The 22,398-nt window shown below is 42.3% G+C and overlaps 3 protein-coding genes across 5 annotated transcripts; 2 read left to right on the top strand and 1 right to left on the bottom strand.

Moving 5' to 3' along the window:
• Positions 1-2,557: 2,557 nt before the first annotated feature.
• On the top strand, positions 2,558-6,442 carry LOC119559923 (methenyltetrahydrofolate synthase domain-containing protein). Its single transcript, XM_037873126.1, has 6 exons — positions 2,558-2,888; positions 4,294-4,464; positions 4,524-5,239; positions 5,295-5,363; positions 5,417-5,636; positions 5,692-6,442. The coding sequence occupies exons 1-6, from the start codon at positions 2,810-2,812 to the stop codon at positions 6,093-6,095; spliced, it is 1,659 nt and encodes a 552-aa protein (XP_037729054.1). The 5' UTR covers positions 2,558-2,809; the 3' UTR covers positions 6,096-6,442.
• Positions 6,443-7,058: 616 nt separating this feature from the next.
• Positions 7,059-20,213, bottom strand: LOC119559924 (serine/threonine-protein kinase 32A). Of its 3 annotated transcripts, XM_037873127.1 has the most exons (9): positions 19,948-20,213; positions 12,634-12,800; positions 11,233-11,288; positions 11,008-11,173; positions 9,526-9,596; positions 9,328-9,454; positions 8,269-8,394; positions 7,951-8,132; positions 7,059-7,890 (listed from the first exon to the last, which is right to left on the bottom strand). In XM_037873127.1, the coding sequence occupies exons 2-9, from the start codon at positions 12,686-12,688 to the stop codon at positions 7,324-7,326; spliced, it is 1,350 nt and encodes a 449-aa protein (XP_037729055.1). In that variant the 5' UTR covers positions 12,689-12,800; positions 19,948-20,213; the 3' UTR covers positions 7,059-7,323. The 3 variants fall into 3 exon arrangements, with proteins under 3 accessions (XP_037729055.1, XP_037729056.1, XP_037729057.1); XM_037873128.1 differs by lacking the exon at positions 19,948-20,213 and having other exon boundaries at positions 12,634-13,189; XM_037873129.1 differs by lacking the exons at positions 12,634-12,800; positions 19,948-20,213 and adding an exon at positions 11,556-12,103 and having other exon boundaries at positions 11,233-11,334.
• LOC119559926 (ubiquilin-1) lies at positions 17,283-18,541 on the top strand. The gene has a single exon (XM_037873130.1). It carries the CDS (start codon positions 17,414-17,416, stop codon positions 18,464-18,466), a length of 1,053 nt encoding a protein of 350 aa, XP_037729058.1. The 5' UTR covers positions 17,283-17,413; the 3' UTR covers positions 18,467-18,541.
• Positions 20,214-22,398: the final 2,185 nt, after the last annotated feature.

Here is a 22,398-nt window from a genome sequence, read left to right as displayed (position 1 = left end):
TGATGCCTGACGTTTCTCTGATTTGCACTGAAATTCTCTGCCGCAGCAGCAAAAAAGCGCGCCGAAGCTGAGAAAAAAAGACCCGAAGATCCATGCCGATGTCATACGAACATCTACGTTATACGTGAGCGATCAGAGGATGGGCACTAGATAGGCCGCTGCCGACCGCTGGTTTAAATTTGTTATTCTTTGTGCCGCGGCTAACGGCGTTCATCAGAATTCACTGACGAATTTGTTAATATTTTGGTATTTTTGCCTTTCGCTCACTCCTATGGCTAGCTCACGGTTTTCGTCGATGTTAATACTAAGCGTTCTGGAAGACAAGTTTGCTGAAGCAAAATGTTTTCTCTGAATTGGACCTCTATGTAAATATGCTTTTATTGGCTCACTCCAATAGGTAACCCGACCAAGTGGGACAAGGCCATTAGCGGCGATCAAGGAACAGAACATGGGGCCTCTGTAATTTTTTGATTCCGCAGTCTTAGGGAACACCCCTACTCCCATCATATATCCCCTTCCCATATAGTCCATCCGTTCAAAACGGTTGGGATTTTTGAGAAATGTGAAACTCCGATTCCCGCAGGGCACATCCACCATCTACCATCCGATAACAGCTGATCTGAAGACCTGTGGCTAATCAAACCAAACCTATTGTTTGTTCCTAAAGCCTACTACTCACATCGACGAAAACCGCGAGCTAACCATAGGAGTGAGCGAGAGGCAAACAGGCGGCTAAAGCTTTTCGTCGGGTCTGTTTTTCAGCGCGGTACTCAGATGAGCTAAGGAAATACCAGAAAAAATACCAGATTTCGCGAGAGAATTTCGATGAACGCCGTTAGCCGCGGCCCAAAGAATAAGAAATTTGATCTTTGGCGGTGTTCGTGCAGAGGCGGTGGGGAATTTAAAAATTAAAAATGGAAGAAAAACACCAAAAGGGCAAAACGTCAGTGCAGATGAAAAATAGACGCCTAATCCAAGCTGTTGCACATTATTGTGGGACTTGACCGACAGGAAGCAATACCACAACGGGGCAAATCCGCAGAATAGTTAAAGCGCTGAAGGAGTTCCACTAGAGAATCCCAGTGGGAAGGAACATGGGACATCGCTCGATCTCCGACGAGCTCTCCATTGAGGACTCCTCCTACTTGGCAGCTGGTGATGGAGCGAAGATAGAGGATGCGCCGGCTTCTATAGGGAGGAGGAAATAAGGTCGCCCGCGAAGGAACAGCTGGAGGAGCCATCACCAGCCATTATTGGCCAGCTAGGAGCTGGAAAGATGGCGAAGCATCCGTGGGACGAGAAAGAAGCCTTAAACTTCTAATTTACATAAACAAAAACATTCGTTGAAAATTGCATTTATTTTTATTTTAATTTCTTTGTGCACCAGCAGACTCTTCTTTTTTAAATTGCTCCAATTGATTTGTTTTCCATTTGACCACAAGCCCAGCTGCTTGACAGTAAGACCATGCTACATGCATTGCGGGTGAACTTTGAAAACCTCGGTCACACTACAAAGAATAAGATTTTTCGACTAGTGAAACTCTTAGCCGATCTGAGTACTAGGCTTAAGAAGTGAATCAATTTTGTTTCGTCAACATTTTCATTGCATTTTAAAGAATTAACACTTATTGGGAAAATTCCTGAGATTATTCAAATTCAGTTTAAAATGTTTAATTCTATTGCTCCGAATGACTATTTTTTGACTATAATGACGATGAGATGTTGGCCAACAGCGACGCCACAAGAATTTTCTTAAGTTAGAACCGTTTGAACATTTTTAAGTATGTATAACACCATCAACGCATACTATTCTTTCGCTATATCCATTTTTAAGCAACAATTTTGGAAGGGGGATGCGCCTTTAAATTGCTTTTTCATTACATAAATACTGTACGTTTTGGTGCAACAGCACGGCGCATCAGTTCAAAAGCATTTCCTCCTCAAAAACATTCCAAAACGCCATGTTCAAAAATCAGCTAAGCTCGTAAAAAATACTGAATAAAACACTGGAATACTAACTCGATATGCGTGTGTGGTCCCATTTTCCGCTGCAGCGAGTTGTAGCGACTTTTTCCCGTCTTTTACCTCTCTGTGTGAATAAGGTATTAATCAACGAAATATTAGCTACTGTTTGTGTGAACACCCCATCAACTTTTTATAGATGTAATAATAATAGGGTGTCTGAAAGGGGCATTAACATACATTCTCTCTTTTGTTTATAGCGTTTAGGTGAAAAGAAGAAGTTTAAGTGCAAGAAATTAGTAGCAAAGACTGTTAAATTATATTTTATAAACCGCTTTATATTTCAACTTCGGTTTCTACTGATAAAGCATTTACTGTATATTTTTGGGACGCATTCCGCCAAAATTTGAATTTGATAGGCAAGTGCACCACACCGATAACAATCTGACTAAATGAAAGTATTATTTTTTTTTGGGATTTTCGGCACACGCTCACTCACCCCACATGTAACCTGTCAAAGTCAGAATCAGAATTCATTTCATTTGCGTTCGTTTTCTCTAGCTTAACTGGTCGTTCGGCGTTTGTAAATAGTTTACTTTTTTGTTTTTTTCATTCGAAAATTGCATTAACGGTCCAGCAATCGCGTCGTGCAAGAGAGGGGCAAAACATCGATTGTCCGAATTTTTTGCCACCACCAAGGAAACGTCAGTTTTCAAACGTGGTTTTTTTGGAAGCAGCCGGAGAGGTAGACGTTGCTCTTGTGTAAACTTGTGTTAATCCAGCGAAAAAAAATCTTAAGCGAAGAAAAACCTGCAGCGGCTTGATACACAACTTAAAACGCGATACGATGGAAGATCAAAGCAACGCAGCTCCCGCTGCCGCCGCGGAGAACGGCGCAAACACCGCGCAGGAGGTGTCGTCGACAAGTAAGTGTGCCCCTCCAAGGGGGCGAATAGAACGAAAATTGCATATACCTGCGCGAGTGTGAGAATGTTATCATAAATATTTTGCGCCGCGTTTCACCAGCCTTTGTATTGCCGTATTTTAAAAGGGGACAAGGTCTCGCACTCCCTTTTGCATACGGCCATTTTACGAAGTGCGAAGCCAAAAGGTTGTCAAAATTCCGCCATATTTATTTCTAGTGGATTCTAGCTGTAAATAAGAGTTGTCAAAACGCCGAAGTTCAAAGCAATAAGTCATGCCCAGCGAAGGTACAAAATGTATGCCCGCTTATTCTTTTCTCTCGGCGATCCACGGCTATATTGTTGACATTAATTACGTCATCTTAGCGCGCATTCTGCACACAATTACCAGTGAACCCGCAAATAGTACTATATGAATCATTTTCGGCTGCTCTTGGCCGATTTCGAGTGATTCTGTGCTCGCCAGTGTCATTTCATCTTGCATGGCGCTCTTCGACCGCCCATTTTCCGTGGTTTCACACAACCACAGGCCGACGGCACTGCTCACACATACATATTAATTGAGAAATTCGCGATTTTGATGCGCTCATCGCCGAGAAATGTTTTTGCGTGCGTGTGTGTGCGTGCCGGAGCGTTGCCAACTTATTGGTCATGCGTCAATATCGATATTTGGATTCTTCGATGCGAACATGTTCTTTGATGAGCAAGCTAACGTAAACGCGCGGAGGGTTCTACAATGACCAGTTGTTAATTATTTCAAGTAATTTTTTTCAACCGCACATGCATATGTCAGAATTGGCACAGGTGGCAACTCTGCCGAATCTGTTTTCTATGCAGATTTCTGTTGTTGACGGCGGTGACTGGTGTTTGCTGCTGTTTGGGTCAAATTCACACATCTGATTGCTGGATGTTTATCAGCCACGGTATCACCTTTAGTCCAGCTCAAAAGTGGAGTGATAACACTGAGCGCCATTCCAGCCGATAAGAGCTACTGCCGACTGCCACTCAGCACATTCAAATCGCACTCTTAAAGTATACGTACAGTCAAACTCCCGTAGCATGAACCACCATGTGCAAGCGATTAAACTGCAGTTACAGGTGTAACCGATAAAGTCAATAACACAAATTTGATTTTATTTTTGTCCGTCTTTGTTTAATAAAGTAACAATTATATTTCAAAAGTCGCATGCACAAAATACGTTTTCAACGTCCATTTAAAGTAAATACCTGTCTGCATTCTACCATTGTTGATCGACAGGACTTATTTGCCTTTAGGTTGAGATAAACGCTTAATTTGCGCAAATCGAGTAAAATATTCAAGTGGAAACATTGGGGAAGGCTTAATAACACCCGAATGATATACAAGATTTATACTCAGCTCTAATTATAAAATTATTGTACAATACAGCTCAGCCCATAGAGCCCACAAAGCGCTCGTTGCGCGTGCAAACCTGGAAAAAGATCCAGGAGGGAAACGTTGGCATCGGATTGCACAACATATTCAACCGAATTCCTTCGTTTGTTGATGCTGATAAAGCTGCTGCATTGCTTATCAACGAGGAGGAGTTTAAGAAAGCACGTAAGAAGATCACCCAACCTGATTTTTACCCACGTTAATTGATCTATTGTATATTTCAGAGCACATCAAGGTAAACATCGACCGCGCCTTGCACGAATTCAAGGAACAAGCGTTGCTGGCCGACAAGTCTGTTTACTTGCCCAGCACCCGGGACTCTGCGGCGCTATGCCTCAAGGTAGATGTGCCAGCCGATGCCACCGATGAGCAAAAAAAGGAGGCTCTGCGCGTCCAGGACATCCAGAAGTTCCGCACGGAAATCGGACTGGATAGTGGTCTGAAGTTGGACATAGTGGTGATTGGCTCAGTCGTAGTGTCACGCGATGGCTATCGTATTGGACGCGGGAATGGGTTTGCTGATCTGGACATCGGCCTTCTTATTGAACTTGGAGCCATCACACCGCAAACAGTTATTGCCACGATCGTGCACGATGTGCAGGTGGTTGACACTTTGCCCCTAAACCTATTCCAGAAGTATGACACGCCAGTGGACATCATTGTGACTCCCTCAGAAGTGATCCGTGTGGCAAAGCGCTTGCCTCGTCCCAATGGCGTCTTCTGGGAGCTTCTTTCCGACCGCCGTCTAAAGATATTGCCTGTGCTGCAGCAGCTTAAGGAGCGGGAGGAGAAGGCGGGAAAATCGATATCTTTGAAAGAGGAAGATACCGACGTGGAGCAGCATCAAAACAACAGACGCCGCCGTGGGCCCGTGCGTCGTCGCTTCCAACGAGGAAACCCAGGACGGACCACCTCACAGACTGACAACGAACAACCGGGCGTAAGTAGAAACCAAACCCAGTACATTTGAGTAGTTTTTAACAGCCAATAAACAGGAGACTACCCAGAAACGCACTCCGCGCCGCAAAGGTCGTTTCGTCAACCGCCGCAGACGAACAACTAAGGTTAGTAGTTACAGTCTGAGTAAAAGCATAAGTGATCATAATTTCCAATGTAGTCTGAGGGCGATCAGTCTGGAGTTGAGGGAGGTGCCAAGAGTGAGGATCGTAAGTTCGAAGAAGCTGACACAGGTGAGCGTCGTCCAAAGAAGAACAAGAACCGTGGACCGCGTGATTTCTGCATTAAGTTGACAAATTTGACACGTGACATACGCGTCAAGGACTTGAAAACTGAACTTCGTAAACGTGAATGTAATCCGATGTCGATTACTTGGAAGGGTAAGCTACTTCAATCTTGTTTGTAAGAACTCAGCTTACAAGATCTTTTTGGTAGGTCACTTCGGGAAGTGTTTCCTTCACTTCGGAAACCGCAACGGTACCCCCAGTACTCAGGATGATGTGGACAAGGTGCTGAAGTCGCTCAATGATCTCTCGCTAACCATTACCACCGGTGGCGAGACTACTGCAGTTGCCGCAGCAGGGGCTGAGGGCGATGCCGCCGTGAAAAGTGAACCAGCTGAGTCTGCGGCGCCTGTGCAGACCAAGACCATAAACGTCAATGTCGAGCTAATTAAGTTTGGCGCCAAAAAGAGTGCCAGCACCATTGGTGCAAATGCAAGTGCAGGCGATGACGGAAACGCTGCCGGCGGCGCGCAAAACGGAGGAGAGGCCGGGACTGTGAGTGTCGGCGACGAAGGTGGTGCACGCATCGAGACTGTCGATACCACCACAGTATAGTATGACTTCGCGCTTGGCGCAGCCAGTGAACGATCGCGGCGGATTTCCGCCGGCAGCGCAACGTTTGGAGTTCAACGAAAAAAAGTAACATTTTGTTTAGAAAAAATCGAAAAATATCAAACAAAAAATGAATAGAAAGCGAACTCCGGACAAACACAAAGTACACTCAACATACACACTCACTAAATACACACAGACAGTTAAATGTGCATACACTAAAGATCATGTTTTGCAGCTTGTAGTTTCTTCTTCTCCTTCATTACTCTACCAAACAAGAAAAGCAAAAGCAAGTTTTTCTAACGAGAACACAATCCATTGACGCTTTTTCTAAACAATTGCATTTGTTTTTGCCTAAGAAAAAACAAAAATTCGTTGGACATTATAATGTTTTCAACTTAATTGAAACGATTGCAGAAATACTCGTTCCACAAATGCAGAGTGGAACACAATTTCTTCTAAATAATCCTTTACTAACTTCTTGGGACATGTTAAATTACTGAGTTACACTTCTTAAAATTATCAATTTTGATTTCACACCCAACAATTAGATCAGTGGCTCTATCCCCTTTAAGCAGTTGAGCTGCTAATGGGACTAGCAGTTGTGGTCGAAGTTAGAGTAATATTAAAAACTGTAAAATCAATCGGAAAGCCCAAATGCAAAAATTTTAAATTCTATCAAATGAATTAACAAACTAACATGTTGCATTTTCGCTGAAAGAATTATATAAAGAGATAATTGTAATTTGGTTAGTGTTTCCCACTTTCACCGCAAACACCAATACCTTTAACTATACATTTTAACAAAAGATCAACACATGTGTGAAAACATCAATTATACAATGCAGAACATAATAATTATTTACTCTTTTTTTATACAAAGAAAAGGCAAAAAAATGTGAAACATGAATGAAATATAACTTGAAATAAAAATAAAAAAAAATAGGAAAAAGACCATAATGCTGTTTTCTCGTTTATTTTACCTTTGGACTATCGTCTAACAGTATGTACAATGGAGCTTAAACCTATTTTTACAACTAAAGTACCCTAAAAGATATATAATGTTAAAATTATTATAAACATGTACAAAAAGTGAAATTCAGCGCAGCTCGGAAAATAGATTCTGGTTCTTTGTGGAGGATTCCTCTCAAGTCATTGTTGGGTTAGTGGGCCCGGAAACGTGTGCTCTCTGAAACCTGTTGCTTCGCGACCCCTTGACTTTCTTTCGGTATTAATTTTGAATTGAGTTTTTTTCTATGTCAAATTTGCTACCAGCCGATTGTTTAAATTGAGGCGAAGGAGTGCGATCAATAAACTCAATGCTGTCATTTTTTGACTGGGCGGCTGGAGCTGATGCGGTCGTGCAGTCGGCAACGTGCACGATGGATGCGGCGGCTTTCTCCTGGATGGGCGCCAGGCTGTTTACGATGGAGTTGGCCATGGCCAGTTCAAGTTCACGCTGCCAATCGTTCTCCTTCTGTTCCATGGCCTTGCGCTTTAACTCCTTGTAGCGGTTGTAAACTATAAACTCTTTGACCAGCGTGGTTTCGGGATCGCTGTCGCGCTGTGCTGACCGCTGTTTGGCCAGACGCTTTTTCTTTTTATGCAGGGGCCGCGTCTCCACAATCATTTCCTCCAGCTCCAAGCAGGGATCACAGTTGAGGTGGTCTTCAGGGGGCTTATAGATAGGCTTTATCTTCTTCTCGAGCACTTTCTGGAAGTCAATGTTACGCAGCAAGGGCGTCTGATGAAGCTCCTGTTTTGTGCTGATCCTAGCACCAGGATAAGTTGAGAGGAGCTGCAAGAACAAAGAATTGTGCTTTTACTCTCAGCCCTAAACCAATCATCTGCAACCCACCTTCTGCAGCAGATCGACAAAGTTGCTGCTCCAGTAGCGGGGATAATGCACAGGGGTGTTTAATACATTCTTGATCTCCGTCAGGGGCGTGTTTGAGTGCACAACAAAGGGTCGAATGTTTTCCCGCATCTCATAGGCCACGACGCCAAGTGACCACCAGTCCACCGGATAGCTATATCCGGCTAAAATGAAACGGAAATAATTAGGATGCCGTCAATGGGGTGCACCCGAGTCCCCGTCCACATATAACATCGGACTTGCGTTCTGCACAGGACCTCAAATTAAATTTTTGTGGGTCCGACTCGTTTATCCACTCACCCACTTCGTCCAGGGCACACAAAAACACCTCAGGTGCCATATACGGCTTCGTCCCCGACATGCTGCAGGCCAATGCATCCTTTTGCAACCTCGTTGCAATATTAAAATCAGTCAAATGGGCATGTCCTGAAAAAGTACAACCATGTTAGGAAGTCTCTATCCGGAAATAAAATAAAAAAAATTTTTAAATAAGGCGAAAAAAAGTACAATAAGCAGTTTGGTGGAAAAATTGTGGGGCCTGCAAATTGTTTTTATAGTTGAAATTTTAGTATTAACCTTAAAGTTGAGGGCGCCACAATTGTCAGCGATTTTCGGACATATCAAACATTTTTTATATTAAAAAGTAACATTTTTGTTCTAGCAATAAAAAAGTAGGTCCTACAGACCAAAAAAAATCTTAATTATCATAAATCAATGGCCATATTTTAATAATACAGTGGAACCATAGCATATTTAATTTGTTTTGTTGAAGAAATTTCCCTGAAAACTGAAAAAAAAATTACCAAGTAATTTAAAGTTATAAATAAAATAAGCAAAAAAAAACGCAGCGTCATTATCTTTGCATCTGTAAAATGGATTTATTTTTTTATTCTTTTTTGAAATCCCATATATATGGTGTAATATCGGGATAAAAAAATGTAATTGTTTTGAGACTGTAATGAAAATCTCGGTAATTTCGCCCTTGCTTTTTATACCCTTGCAGAGGGTATTATGATTTCAGTCAGATGTTTGCAACGCAGCGAAGAAGACGTTTCCGATCCCATAAAGAATATATATTCGGTGTAACTAACATTGATTATTTCTTAAAATTGCAAGGGTATACAAACTTCGGCTTGCCGAAGTTAACTTCCTTTCTTGTTTCAGGAAAAAATTTGTCCGAACATGAAAAATTACCCGGACTCCTGTGACATTAACGGGTTTGGTAAGCCGGTTTCCAAACTGAATACCTTATAAGTTTGTTAAGGAACGACCCATATAATCCATTGCAGTTATATAACAATCACATTCCAAGTCCCCTAGTTTTGACCAAGTTACTTTTTCTACGCTCTGAAAACATACCGGCATCGTCCAAGAGAATATTGTCGGGCTTTATGTCCCTGTGGACCACTCGGTGCGTTTGCAAGTACTCCAAAGCACTGCCAAGCTCGCACACTAATAAGGCAACACTCTGCTCGGAAAATTCCACCTGAATGGTATAAGAAGTACAGAATTAAGGAATGAGCTGCAACGGGGGAGGAGCTGTCAGTGGGAACTTACTCGGTTTTGTAAATGATATCTTAAGTCGCCGCCAGTCAACAGGTCGCAAACCATGAATAAGTCCTCCTCATCTGTAAAGGGTATGTAAAAGGGTATGAGAAATAAAGGTATGTATTTAGTATGTGTGCATTTATGACTGCTTTGTGACCAAGCTTCAACAGAAATACTCAAAGTTAATTTGCATTTTGATTGGCAATCAGTAACAGCATCAGACAGATAGGAAAACCAAGCAAGACACAGAGCGCTGGAAAAGCACCAAAAGCGGGTGGGGGTCAGAGCACCGGGAAAGTTAACAGAGCCAAAACCATTTCTATACACTCAAAATAAAACTAACACTTAAGTTAAGAAAGTCGTCTTATAAAGTGTATATATTCTTAGTCCTGATTTAGAGTAGCCGAATCGATCTAGTCATGTCTGTCCGTCAAAAAACGTAGAATTCTATGTATCTATGTTAATACAAAGGTTATACAAAAACAAGCAATAGTCTTACACTGAGAAATACTGAAGTTTTAAAATATTGTGGGCAAGTAAACATTCTTTATACATATTGTATAAGGTTGCATTTTAAGCTTGAGCAAGCTTGAACTGTTTATGAAAGTGTTAACTTTACATTAACCTTGTATGTATAATATTTACGTTTTAAAAATTAATTTTTTTAGGAGTTTATTTGAAGGCAAAACAATTTAGGAGCAAGAAACCTGTCGAAATATAAAAAAAAAAGAAACGATCAATTCAAGTTTTAAATGTAAATTCTCTCTGTGTACGCAAATTGTTCCTTAGTTTTGTCGGGATAATACTTTCCTTTTCCTTAGTTTTCAGAAAACTGCCAGTGAGAAAGTATACTTTCATACCCGTTATTGGTAGATATTTAACAGGTAGCAGGAAGCGTTTCCGACCTCATAAAGTACATATATATATTCTTGATCAGGATCACTAGCCGAGTCGATCTAGACATGTCCGTCTGTCTTTCCGTCCGTATCAACGCTGAGATCTCGGAAACTATAGGAGCTAGAATGTTGGGATTTCACTTCCTGCTTCCTGCCTCACTCAAGTTTAACGCCCATAACGCTAAAACACGTCAAGCGCCCACATTTTTTAATATTATTTAAAAATTTAAATGAGATTTTGTTCTTATTAACAACAATACCCATCTACATGCTAAAAATTATTTAAGTTGGGTCATTCATTAGAAAGTTATAACTAAACAATAATAAATAATTAGCAAACTCAACAGAGTGCGAGAGGGATGGAGATATAGCCCCACAGAAAATCGGAAGCTTACGAAATTTCACTAGCGCCAACCAAGTTTGAAGTTATGTTGGGTATTAGCAAAATCTCGTAAACAGCCGATATGAATGAATGATAGGTAGTGGTTTTGTGTTAGCTGAGTAACGGGTATCTGATTAAAAGATAACAACTAAGAGGGCACAAAAGCCTTGGATTGCCGAAGTTAAACTTAACTCTTCCTATAAAAGCACTTACCCTGAAACGAGAACCACAAATTGACAAGAAACGGATGCTCCAGTGACGATAGCAATTCTACCTCCTTTATGACACCGCCAAGAGCTCCACGAAGCTCGCAGGCAGAGCGACTAACATATTTCATGGCGTACAGGCGTCCGCTATCCCGCTTTTGGACAATGCAGACCTGAAAAAAGTGTCTAGTGAGTTCCAGAGATTTCTCCTCGGAATGCAAGCGGATCGCACCTTTCCGAAACTTCCCTTCCCAATGGCGCGAAGGATTTGGAAGTGATCAAAATTGACTGTAAAGTGAGAAGAAACGATAAACATACATAAGAGGCAATAAAAGTTGATCTTTTGGCCTGTTCACAAACGACTATAACACTAAAGCCTAAAAAGCAGAGTTGCTTTAATCATATATCCATCCCTCTAGCATTCCCTTAAGCTGAGTAATGGATATCTAATAGTCGAGGCCATCGACTAGAGCGTTTTCTCTTGTTACTTTTAATATTATATTTTTATTCGCCTGTCCACACACCCGATGACTTAAGGCTTTGGTAATGCAGTATGTGGCCCATTGTAGGTGAACTGTCAAGGTAAGAGGACTTTGGGAAAATTTTCTTTAACTGAAGTCTTTTTCTGGGGCATAGAAAAAACGGAGGCAGAAAGTCCACTTGCAGCAGCCAAAGATTGGGATATTTGAGTCCGACCAACGCCTCAAAGTGATTTCTGCCTAGGTAGCTAATCCTGAGCTCCTGCAGTCGTTGGCAGGTGCTCCCCAAGAGAAGTTTGAAGTCATCTCCTTGCAGGGGTACCTCAAGCAAGTTAAGCGAAATACTGGTTAGCCGGTGACGCCATAGGCTACCGAGGAGGAAACGGCAGCGTTCGTAGCTCTGCAGCATCGCAATTTGGTCGGGTAGGTCTAGGAGTGTCAATATTCTCGACAGGCACAGGTCGTCTACCAACTCCATTGGACCTTAGTTCGCCTCGGGTGTGTGCTATCCAAATTTGACATGTAGATATCTTTCCTCTGGGCTACTGTGTTTCAGTAATTGTACTTATGTAATGCAAAAGCATTCGTTAAAGGATAGCATACCTGAAACCAAATTACATATGATATAACGTAATTTTTTTTAAATTAAACAATCATTTTAAGAATAATTTTTGGCGATAATTTCGTTTTAAGTACTGTCAACTCATTGCGATTTCGCGACAACAGTTACTCTTTGAGTAGAAGGATATATTGTATTCGTCGGAAAGTATGTAACATGTAGAAGGGAGCGTAAGTAAGTATATAGTTAAATTCTTGGCATCTCGGAAACTATAAAAGCTAGAAAGCTTGTGTTAAGTATACAGATTCTAGGGGCTTTTAAGCAGCGCAAGTTCTGTTCAGCCGATCTTGACATGTCCGTATGAACGCTGAGGTCTCGGAAACTATAAGAACTAGAATGTTAGGACTTGGCATGCAGATTTTTGATTTGGTGTGCCAGAAAATGTTTAAATGTTTAATGTTTACAAAACACTGATTTTAAGTTGATTAGGGTGAGTAAGGGGTATCTGATAGTCGAGGCACTTGACAATAGCGTTCTCTCTTGGAGTGCACTGTATTCAGCTCACTCCGCTTCATAATATCAATATTGTACTTACCATCATCATCGGCGAGCAGACTCGCGTCGGATCTGCTCGATGCGTTGGCGCCCATGGTGCTACATTAATGGGTTGATCCGTGGTCTTGTCCTTTTCCAAAAAGTACTGAATTGGTTTTTTTTAAGTCGTAGCCTTGGGCCTGCTTTGGTTATTTGACCTATCTGGGGCTTTAAATCAAATTGTTGTTAATTGACTAGTTAAAATAAAGTTAATTAAACACATGAATAAACATTTATCTCCCTCACAATCCCTTCATCTGAATACAGAGTATCGAGGCACCCGATTATACCCAATATAAAGTAAAAGGGAATATTAGTTTCGTTGGAAAGTACTTCTGTGAGCCAATATGATGGTAAATTTTTTTGTAAAATCAAAAATCTTTATTTATTCCCCTTTATAGTAATCCCCTACCAATAAAATACACTTATGCCCACGTTTCTTCAAATCCCCGAAACATGCCAAATAGTCCCTTTCCGGTAGAGCCATACTCGTAGAGTATAATGGTATACTAGATTCTTCGGAAAGTATGTAACAGGCAGAAAGAAACGTTTCCGACTCCATAAAGTATATATATTCTTGATCAGGATCACTAGCCGAGTGGACCTAGCCATGTCCGTCTGTTCGTCTGTCCGTATGAACGCTGAGATCTCGGAAACTATAAGAGCTACAATACTGGGATTAAGCATGCAGATTCCTGAGATTAGTGCGCAGCGCAAGATTGTTTCAGCAGAGTGCCTCGCCCACTCTAACGCCCACAAACCGCCCATGACTGTGGCTCCTACAGTTTTTATGCTAGAATAAAATTTTTAGCTGAAATGTATTGTTCTCATCAATACCTATGATTGACCCAAAAAAAAGTTTGCCTCGCCCACTTAAACGACCGCAAACCGCCCACAAACTTCAAAAAATCGTAAATATGAACGTGAATATCTCGGAAACTATCAAAGATAGAGAATTCCGTAGCCTTATACGCAGCGCAAGTTTGTTACGCGAATATGCCACGCCCACTCTAACGCCCACAAGCCGCCCAAGCCTGTGGCGCCCACAATTTTAATGCTAGACAAAAAATTTTAACTGAAATGTATTGGTCTCGTCAATACCTATCGATTAATTGTTGCCACGCCCACTCTAACGCCCATAACGCTTTAATTTGTCTACCGCCGGTAGGTGGCGCATTTCAATCTCGCTTTGCTGCTTGCATATCTCCATTTCCTTTTGGTCCCTTTAGCTGAGTAACGGGTATCTAATAGTCGAGGTACTCGACTATAGCGTTCATCCTTGTTATACCCGTTACTCGTAGAGTAAAAGGGTATACTAGATTCGTCGGAAAGTATGTAACAGGCAGAAGGAAGCGTTTCCGACCCCATAAAGTATATATATTCTTGATCAGGATCACTAGCCGAGTCGATCTAGCCATGTCCGTCTGTCCGTCTGTCTGTCCGGATGAACGCTGAGATCTTGGAAACTATGAGAGCTAGGCTATTGAGATTTGGCGAGCCGATTCCTGAGCTTCTTACGCAGCGCAAGTTTGTTTCAGTAGAGTGCCACGCCCACTCTAACGCCCACAAACCGCCCAAAACTGTGGCTTCTACAGTTTTGATGCTAGAGTAAAAATTTAAACTGAAATGTATTGTTCTCATCAATACCTATCGATTGGCCCAAAAAAAAGTTTGCCACGCCCACTTTAACGCCCACAAACCGCCCACAAACTTCAAAAAATCGTAAATATGAACGCGGATATCTCGGAAACTATCAAAGATAGAGTATTGGGATTTCAGATTTAGATTCCGTAGCCTTGTACGCAGCGCAAGTTTGTTATGCGAATATGCCACGCCCACTCTAACGCCCACAAGCCGCCCAAGCCTGTGGCGCCCACAATTTTTATGCTAGATTAAAAATTTTAACTGAAATGTATTGGTCTCGTCAATGCCTATCGATTGATCCAAAAAAAAATTTGCCACGCCTACCCTAACGCCCACAATGCTTAAATCTGTCTTCCGCCGGTAGGTGGCGCATTTAAATCTCGCTTTGCTGCTTGCATATCTCCATTTCCCTTTGGTCCCTTTAGCTGAGTAACGGGTATCTGATAGTCGAGGTACTCGACTATAGCGTTCTTCCTTGTTTTTTTTTATTTTCAAACACGGTTTCGGTTTAAACTTTAAACTATATAGATGTATCATTTTTCATCCCAAAAAAGGGTGTTTTTGCTTTATGAAACTGACGCAAGGACTGAAGCGACGACAGATGAACTTCGTTCGAGTATTTAACGTTTAATTGCAGCAGAATCGGCCGATTCATTATCTAGCTTGAAAACCGTCATAAATTGGGTTCAGCGTCCGGTCTTCTGCAAGCGCGCCCAAGGTGGTTATCGAGATAGAAATCGAGTTACATACATAATGGCATGGCATCATCAGAATCACCGTGGACGTTATGAGGTGTTTTTTTTGATTTCATTATTATCCCAATATGGTATTTTTAATTTACAACAAGAGAGAGTCGATGCCATCGACTATCAGATACCCTTTACTCAGCTAAGTGTACTGGGAGCACTCAGGCAGTTCGAAGGGCATACAATTAGAAAAGCGCCTCTTCCCAAGAATGCACACATTATTTGCTTATAACTTTTTTAAGAATGGCCCGAATCGAACAAAATCTTATTTGAATTTTTTGAAAATATTAAACAATGTGGGTGCTAAACGGGTTTTAGCGTTATTTGCGTTTGTGGGCACCCTGCTGAAACAAACTCGCTCTTCCCAAGAAGTTCAAGGATCTACATGCCAAATCCCAATTTTCTAGCTTTTATAGTTTCCGAGATCTCAGCGTTTATACAGACGGACGGACAGAGAGATTTCGAGATTTAAGCAAACATGGACTTTTACTATGTTTATGCTATGAATTTCATGCATTCTCCAACACATGAAATTATAATAGCCCCTATTTATACAACACAGACAAATTCATGAAATGATATTAGTAAAGCTGTCAAATTTTTTGAATTTGATATAGAGCTCTACAGAGTAGTAGGCTGTGCCTCAGCATTTCGTAAATTGGGACTGAATTCATAGTCAACTTTCGTGTGTTATCGAAGTCATGAAATGGTGTTTATGCACACACGAATTTGCTTATTTCATGAATTGATTTCATGAAATAGGCATAGCATAAACACAGTATATATTGACTAAAAAATAAGTTTTAAGGCCATTGTGGACTTAAATAAAAATAGTAAATATGTCGTAAAATGTTTAATTTAACATTTACTAACCATTTGTAATCAGTTTGTCTCTATGTAAGGGCCATATAATATTAACTTTAAGGGATATATGGAAAGGTAATAGTCACTAAACCTTTAAAATAAAAAAAACCTGTTTCACAAGGGCTTTAAAATTCAGTGTTTCGTAATAAACACGTAAATACGTATATTATAATAATACTCAATAATTATACCCGTTACTCGTAGAGTAAAAGGGTATACTAGATTCGTCGGAAAGTATGTAACAGGCAAATGGAAGCGTTTCCGACCCCATAAAGTATATATATTCTTGATCAGGATCACTAGCCGAGTCGATCTAGCCATGTCCGTCTGTCCGTCTGTCTGTCCGTCCGGATGAACGCTGAGATCTCGAACTATGAGAGCTAGGCTATTGAGATTTGGCGTACAGATTCCTGAGTTTCTTACGCAGCGCAAGTTTGTTTCAGTAGAGGGCCACGCCCACTCTAACGCCCACAAACCGCCCAAAACTGTGGCTCCTACAGTTTTGATGCTAGAATAAAAATTTTAACTGAAATATGTTGTTCTTATCTATATCTATCGATTGACCAAAAACAAGTTTGCCACGCCCACTTTAACGCCCACAAGCCGCCCACAAACTTCAAAAATTCGTAAGTATGAACGTGGATATCTCGGAAACTATCAAGGATAGAGAATCGGGATCTCAGATTTAGATTCCGTAGCTTTGTACGCAGCGCAATTTTGTCACGCGAATATGCCACGCCCACTATAACGCCCACAAGCCGCCCAAACCTGTGGCGCCCACAATTGTTATGCTAGATGAAAAATGTTAACTGAAATGTATGATCTCATCAATACCTATCGATTGATCCAAAAAAAAATTTGCCACGCCCACTCTAACGCCCAGAACGCTTAAATCTGTCTACCGCCGGTAGGTGGCGCATTTAAATCTCGCTTTGCTGCTTGCATATCTCCATTTCCCTTTCCATTTCTGATAGTCAAGGTACTCGACTATAGCGTTCTTCCTTGTTTTTAAGATAAAATTCTATTGGCTTTGTTGTTTAAGTTTTGTTTTATTTTTGACTATTTAAATGCAAAATATTTATCTTTGTAATGTGTAAATAATAATTTTAAAATGTCTAAAATATAGTCCATAATATGAACAATTTTTAACATTCAGATTTTCATCTGGCATTTAGCCACTCGAAAATATAACAAGGTCGTAGGCCAGCGAACTGTGTCAGCCTCGGTTCTATGACACGGGTTCGAACCCTGCAAAAGACACATGTTTTTTATAATGTGTAATCTGCACGTGAGTTCTATAGAAACATCGTTTTACCAAGTTACTAATATAAGTTTGTTTGAAATAGGGTTGGACAAAATATTTCTCGGAAAATCGTGTGTCAAACGAAACATTTGGGATTCTGACAAGCTAACGACATATACATAGTACCACATACGTAGTCTATTATATATATTTTATAACTTTTCGCTCGGTGTCGGAGAAAACACACTAGTTCCGACCTTATCTACATTGCACGACGCTGAAGCATGAGCGGCGAAGGGTCCATAGACATCCGCGCAAAGGGTGGCGGTCGCGAGGCCACCGTCTCACTGCGCCAGAACGAGCTGATTCGGAATCTGCGCGCCCTTGTGGCCGTGCGCTTCGAACGGGCTATTTCTCGGATCATACTTGTCTTCGCTGGTCAGGTGCTAAACGATGAGGGGACCATAGACAGCAAGGGCATCGTCTCTGGAGTCACTGTACACGTGGTTTGTCGTGCGGAAGTTCCTGGCTGTGCATCACCGACGTCGAACCCGGTCACTAAGTCCCTGAAGTCTGGCGATCGCCTTATGAGGTCGTGGAAATCAGCCAACATCGCCTACCTTCACGATGAGCCCGGTGTGCTTCGAAGCCTGTTGCAGTCCGATCCGCGCATCCGGAGCCTTCTCGAGGAGAACGCGACGATGCGCCACTATCTAAACAGCGACCAGAACCTGCGCGAGATGCTCTCGTTGGCCTTTAGTCCGGCCAAACAGGAATTGGGACGCCGCCGCGACCTCCACATATCGCGCATGGAGTTTGTTCCCGGCGGCTATAAGGTGCTGAGCCGCCTAAACTATTGTATGCTCCAGGCCTACGAGGATAACGTGGCCATGTCCTTTCAGCAAGCATCACAAGGTGATGAAGAATGCACGAACCCCCAACGAGGTCGCGAAGTGAAGGACCCGCTTCCAAACCCTTGGCGGCGCTCGTCCAGCACCTCGGACTTAAGGCAAATGGGCGTTTTTGCCAGACGCATCCTCGCAGGACGTGCCTCCGTGACCCAAAGTGAAAGTTATACTAAGGATATCCCGGAAGGCCACACGAAGCAGGATCTAAGCTGTGGTGCAGTAGAAACAGGACCCCAGATCAAGCGCGGAGACTTTCATTCGCGGAATCAGGGTCGAATTCAGCACTGCTATCAGGACCAGTTGGATCAGCTGGTTCAGATGGGTTACAGAAACCGCAATCGGAACAAACGCGCCCTGCTAATCTCTCTGGGCAACGTCGACAGCGCTGTCAGACTACTGGACCACTGGGATCGGTCTATGGAAGAATAAGTTCCATTCGAAATACTTTTGTTATGTTTTGTTTTGGCCAAAAGTCGGTGACTATAGATCCCAATTAAATCTGCAGAAAAAATTACTTGTCTCACAGTATTATCCTAGTGGGCTATCTGATAGTCGAGGTACTCGACTGTAGCGTTCCTCCTTGTTTACTTATAAGACTCAATGAAAATGAAAAAGAAAGCACGCTATAGTCGACGTCCCCGACTACTAGATACCCGATACTCAGCTAAAGGTAGTGAGGGGGAGATATAGATATGCATGCAGCAAATCGGCTTGTCGGTATTGACAATTTCGAGATTTCACTTTAACAAAATATTTAAAAATGTTGGTGCTAGACAGGCTTTAGCGTTATAGGTGTTTGTGGGTGTTCTAACACAAAAGCACTCTAGTGCTGAAATAACGTTGCGCTGCGCAAGAACCTCAAGAATCTGAATGCCGAATCCCAACTTTCAAGCTTTTGTAGTTTTGGTGAAAGCTAAGGAATCATCGTAAGTCCCAGCCCTCTAGCTCTTATAGTTTCCACAATTACATCGTTTAAATGGACAGATGTACATGGCTAGATCGACTTTATAGGATCGGAAATGCTTGTTTCCTCCGGTTACATCCTTTCCGACGAATCTAGAATGCCCTTTTACTCTTCGATTTACGGTTTCAAAATGTAAGTCGATTATATTAATTGTAAGCTTGGATGTTCACTATTGTCAGCCAGGGCGTGTAAAGTCCCGATTCACCGGCCAATCAATTTCGAAATGGACAGATGACATCATATTCTGTGGCGCAGAAGAAAAATCTATAATTTGAAGCGACAAGATGGAGCCGCGATTCATGTTTATGGCCGCACAGTTGAGTTGGCACGAAGCCTTTTTAATTTATGTAAACCCAGAGCAAACTCGAGTAATGTCTCAATATGCCCGGTTGCTTTGCATAATCCCCGTCAAAATGTAAGTTGGTGTCGTATTAGCATAGATAAGTCATTGGTAAACTAGCGTGTATCTGCTGCTAAACCAGGTTGAGAAAGAGGCACCAGAAATTGCTCAAAAGCCACCCCAAAACACTTGCGGATCAAGTTGACACCTAAATTCATTGCGACCAAAGTGAAATAGGGTTCATTGACATTACCTGTCCGTTTGCTGTCGTCCGCTTGCTCTATGGCTTAGCAAAAAAGGATATTAGACAAACACCCCAGGAAGTGCTTGCCTTATACTACCAGCAGCGGGGAAATTATCGTAGCGCTATTAAGGACGCAGAGGTAACCACTTCGATTCCTTTGAAGTTATCGATTGGCATGGCTCACTTCCGAGATGTTGTTTTTGTTCCTACCTATGCAAGCACGCTCGCAGGCTTATTCAAATGGGACTCGCATGTAGCGGTCCAAAGTGCCAACCATTTCTACCACAACTCTCACTTGTGTACGTATGTATGTATACGCGGTGTACACCATACCACACAGGTGTGAGTTGGTGTTTCTATACCTGTGCGGAGTGGGCCACCTAAGTTGTTGCAATTGCTCCTTTGATCCCTGATGGATGTATATGTACACAGCTGGCGACGGTGAAAAGTCACGCGATGGTCGCCACAACACTCACGCACACAGAAGTAAAATGGCCGCTGTTACCGTTAGCATTGCCGTCGCCAATTATTTACGTTTTCGCTATCCGTTTTTCGGCCGTACGTTATCCTTTCTTGGCCGTCGAACCACCGCCTTGTGCCTCTGCGAACTGGGGACTGAAACTGCTTTGTTTACAGACGTGCCCTTTGCCCTGTGGCTCTGCAAACGGCTCTCGCGCTCTCTGAGAGACTCGGCGCAGGCGCCGTGAAAGCAGAGGAAAGAACCAAACCGGTGCAGAGCCTTATGAATGAACGCCAATTAGCCTAGCTGGCTAGCTTCACTCTATTAGCGTTTATGACTGGTTAGGTCTATTTACGTAGCATACTTTTCAGGGCGCCGATTAGGTGCGCCAACTTGAGCGTAAATTGATGCGGATCCATCCGTCACGCTGATGGATCAGCCTTCATCCGGTTGGGGCTCCGGTTCAGGCTGACAGTCTGACGACACTCTTCTTTGTTAAAGCTTTTTACCACTCGTTTTAAGGGTTTAATATATTGGGGGGTTGAAGCTTAGGATTGCGCCTGATACCTTTCGCTAACACTAACGTTTATAAACTCTTTGGGCGGTTCCGACACATGAGTGAGCAGTTAAGGGATAATAAGGCACATTGTTCTGTAAATGTCCTATTAGTTTCTATTACTATGAAAATGAATCGATTGTGTGCCTGATTTGTGAGCCAAATTTAAATTTCTCATTCTTTGAGTAAAATAAGCTGCTTTAATTTAAGGCATAGCATATAATTTGACTTCATTAAACTTAAGCAGTGGAGAGTGGGGTCAGGATAGTTAAGGGGAGAAGATAGTTTGTGGCCCTAGCGGCTAAACGGCTCGTTTAAAATGCGCGCCGCTTAATTTAAGGTGCCTTAGAACACTAGAGGGCGACACAAACAAATTGAGTTTATAGCGCCATCAGTTGACGAAGCTATGAATTAATTCTGTCAATGTCAGTTCTGACAAAATAATTTCATTCTGTTCGGGACTCTTTATTGAGAACTGGTCGCTCGCGGAATTTTTTGATGTAAGTACTATCTGAAGCCAAATTTCGTGCCAAACGCGTATCTGTGCTTTATTTTTTTGTGCTCTTCATTATTGGTGACATTTTGCAACAATTCAAAACACTCCCTGTGGGACAAGGATAGTTGAAAGTAGTATCTAACAAGGAAGAACGCTATAGTCGAGTACCTCGACTATCAGATACCCGGTACTCAGCTAAAGGGACCAAAGGAAAATTGAGATATGCAAGCAGCAAAGCGAGATTGAAATGCGCCACCTACCGGCGGTAGACAGATGTAGGCGTTGTGGGCGTGGCAAAGTTTTTTTTTTCTTTATTTTATTTTTTTTTATCTAGCATGAAAATTGTGGGACCCACAGGCTTGGGCGGTTTGTGGGCGTGGCATAATCGCGTAACAAACTTGAAATCCCATTTCTCTATCCTTGATATTTTCCGAGATATCCGCGTTCATACTTGCAATTTTTTGAAGTTAGTGGGCGGTTTGTGAGCGTTACAGTGGGCGTGGCAAACTTTTTTTTGGGTCGATCGATAGGTATTGATGAGAACAATACATTTCAGTTGAAATTCTCATTCTAGCATCAAAACTATAGGAGCCACAGTTTTGGGCGGTTTGTGGGCGTTTTAGTGTGCGTGGCACTCTGCTGAAACAAACTTGGGCTGCGTAAGAAGCTCAGGAATCTGCACGCCACATCTCAATAGCCTAGCTCTTATAGTTTCCGAGATCTCAGCGTTCATCCGGACAGACAGACGGATGTGGCTAGATCGACTCGGCTAATGACCCTGATCAATAATATATTAGGTTGTCAAAAAGGTCCGGCGGTATTTTTATTGAGTTTTCAATTGTTCATAAAATAGGTTAAAATAATGCTATTCAATTCAAATATGCGCCGTTTTGTTCGATGACGCGTTTCCAACGAGATGCCAACTTTATAATGCCCCTCCTATAGAAGTTGGCTTCCCTATTGTCAAAAAACTGGGAGAGCCAATTTTCACAGGACTCTCTTGGGGGCAACTTCAGACTACCAAGCGCGTTCGCCATGGACAGAAACAGGTGGTAATCACTTGGTGCGAGATCCGGCCTGTACGGTGGATGCAAAAGAACCTCCCATCCGAGCTCCCGGAGCTTCTGGCGCGTCACTAAAGATGTGTGTGGCCTGGCGTTGTCCTGATGGAAGACAATTCGGCCTCTGTTATACAAAGATGGCCTCTTCTGCATGAGTGCTGCCTTCAAGCGGTCCAGTTGTTGGCAGTACAGGTCCAAATTGAGCGTATGGCCATAAGGGAGCAGCTCATAGTGGATGAT

This window comes from Drosophila subpulchrella, unplaced genomic scaffold (genome assembly GCF_014743375.2).
Source record: "Drosophila subpulchrella strain 33 F10 #4 breed RU33 unplaced genomic scaffold, RU_Dsub_v1.1 Primary Assembly Seq354, whole genome shotgun sequence".
Classification (NCBI taxonomy): Eukaryota; Metazoa; Arthropoda; class Insecta; order Diptera; family Drosophilidae; genus Drosophila; species Drosophila subpulchrella.
This window is presented reverse-complemented; position numbering and strand designations above follow the sequence as displayed.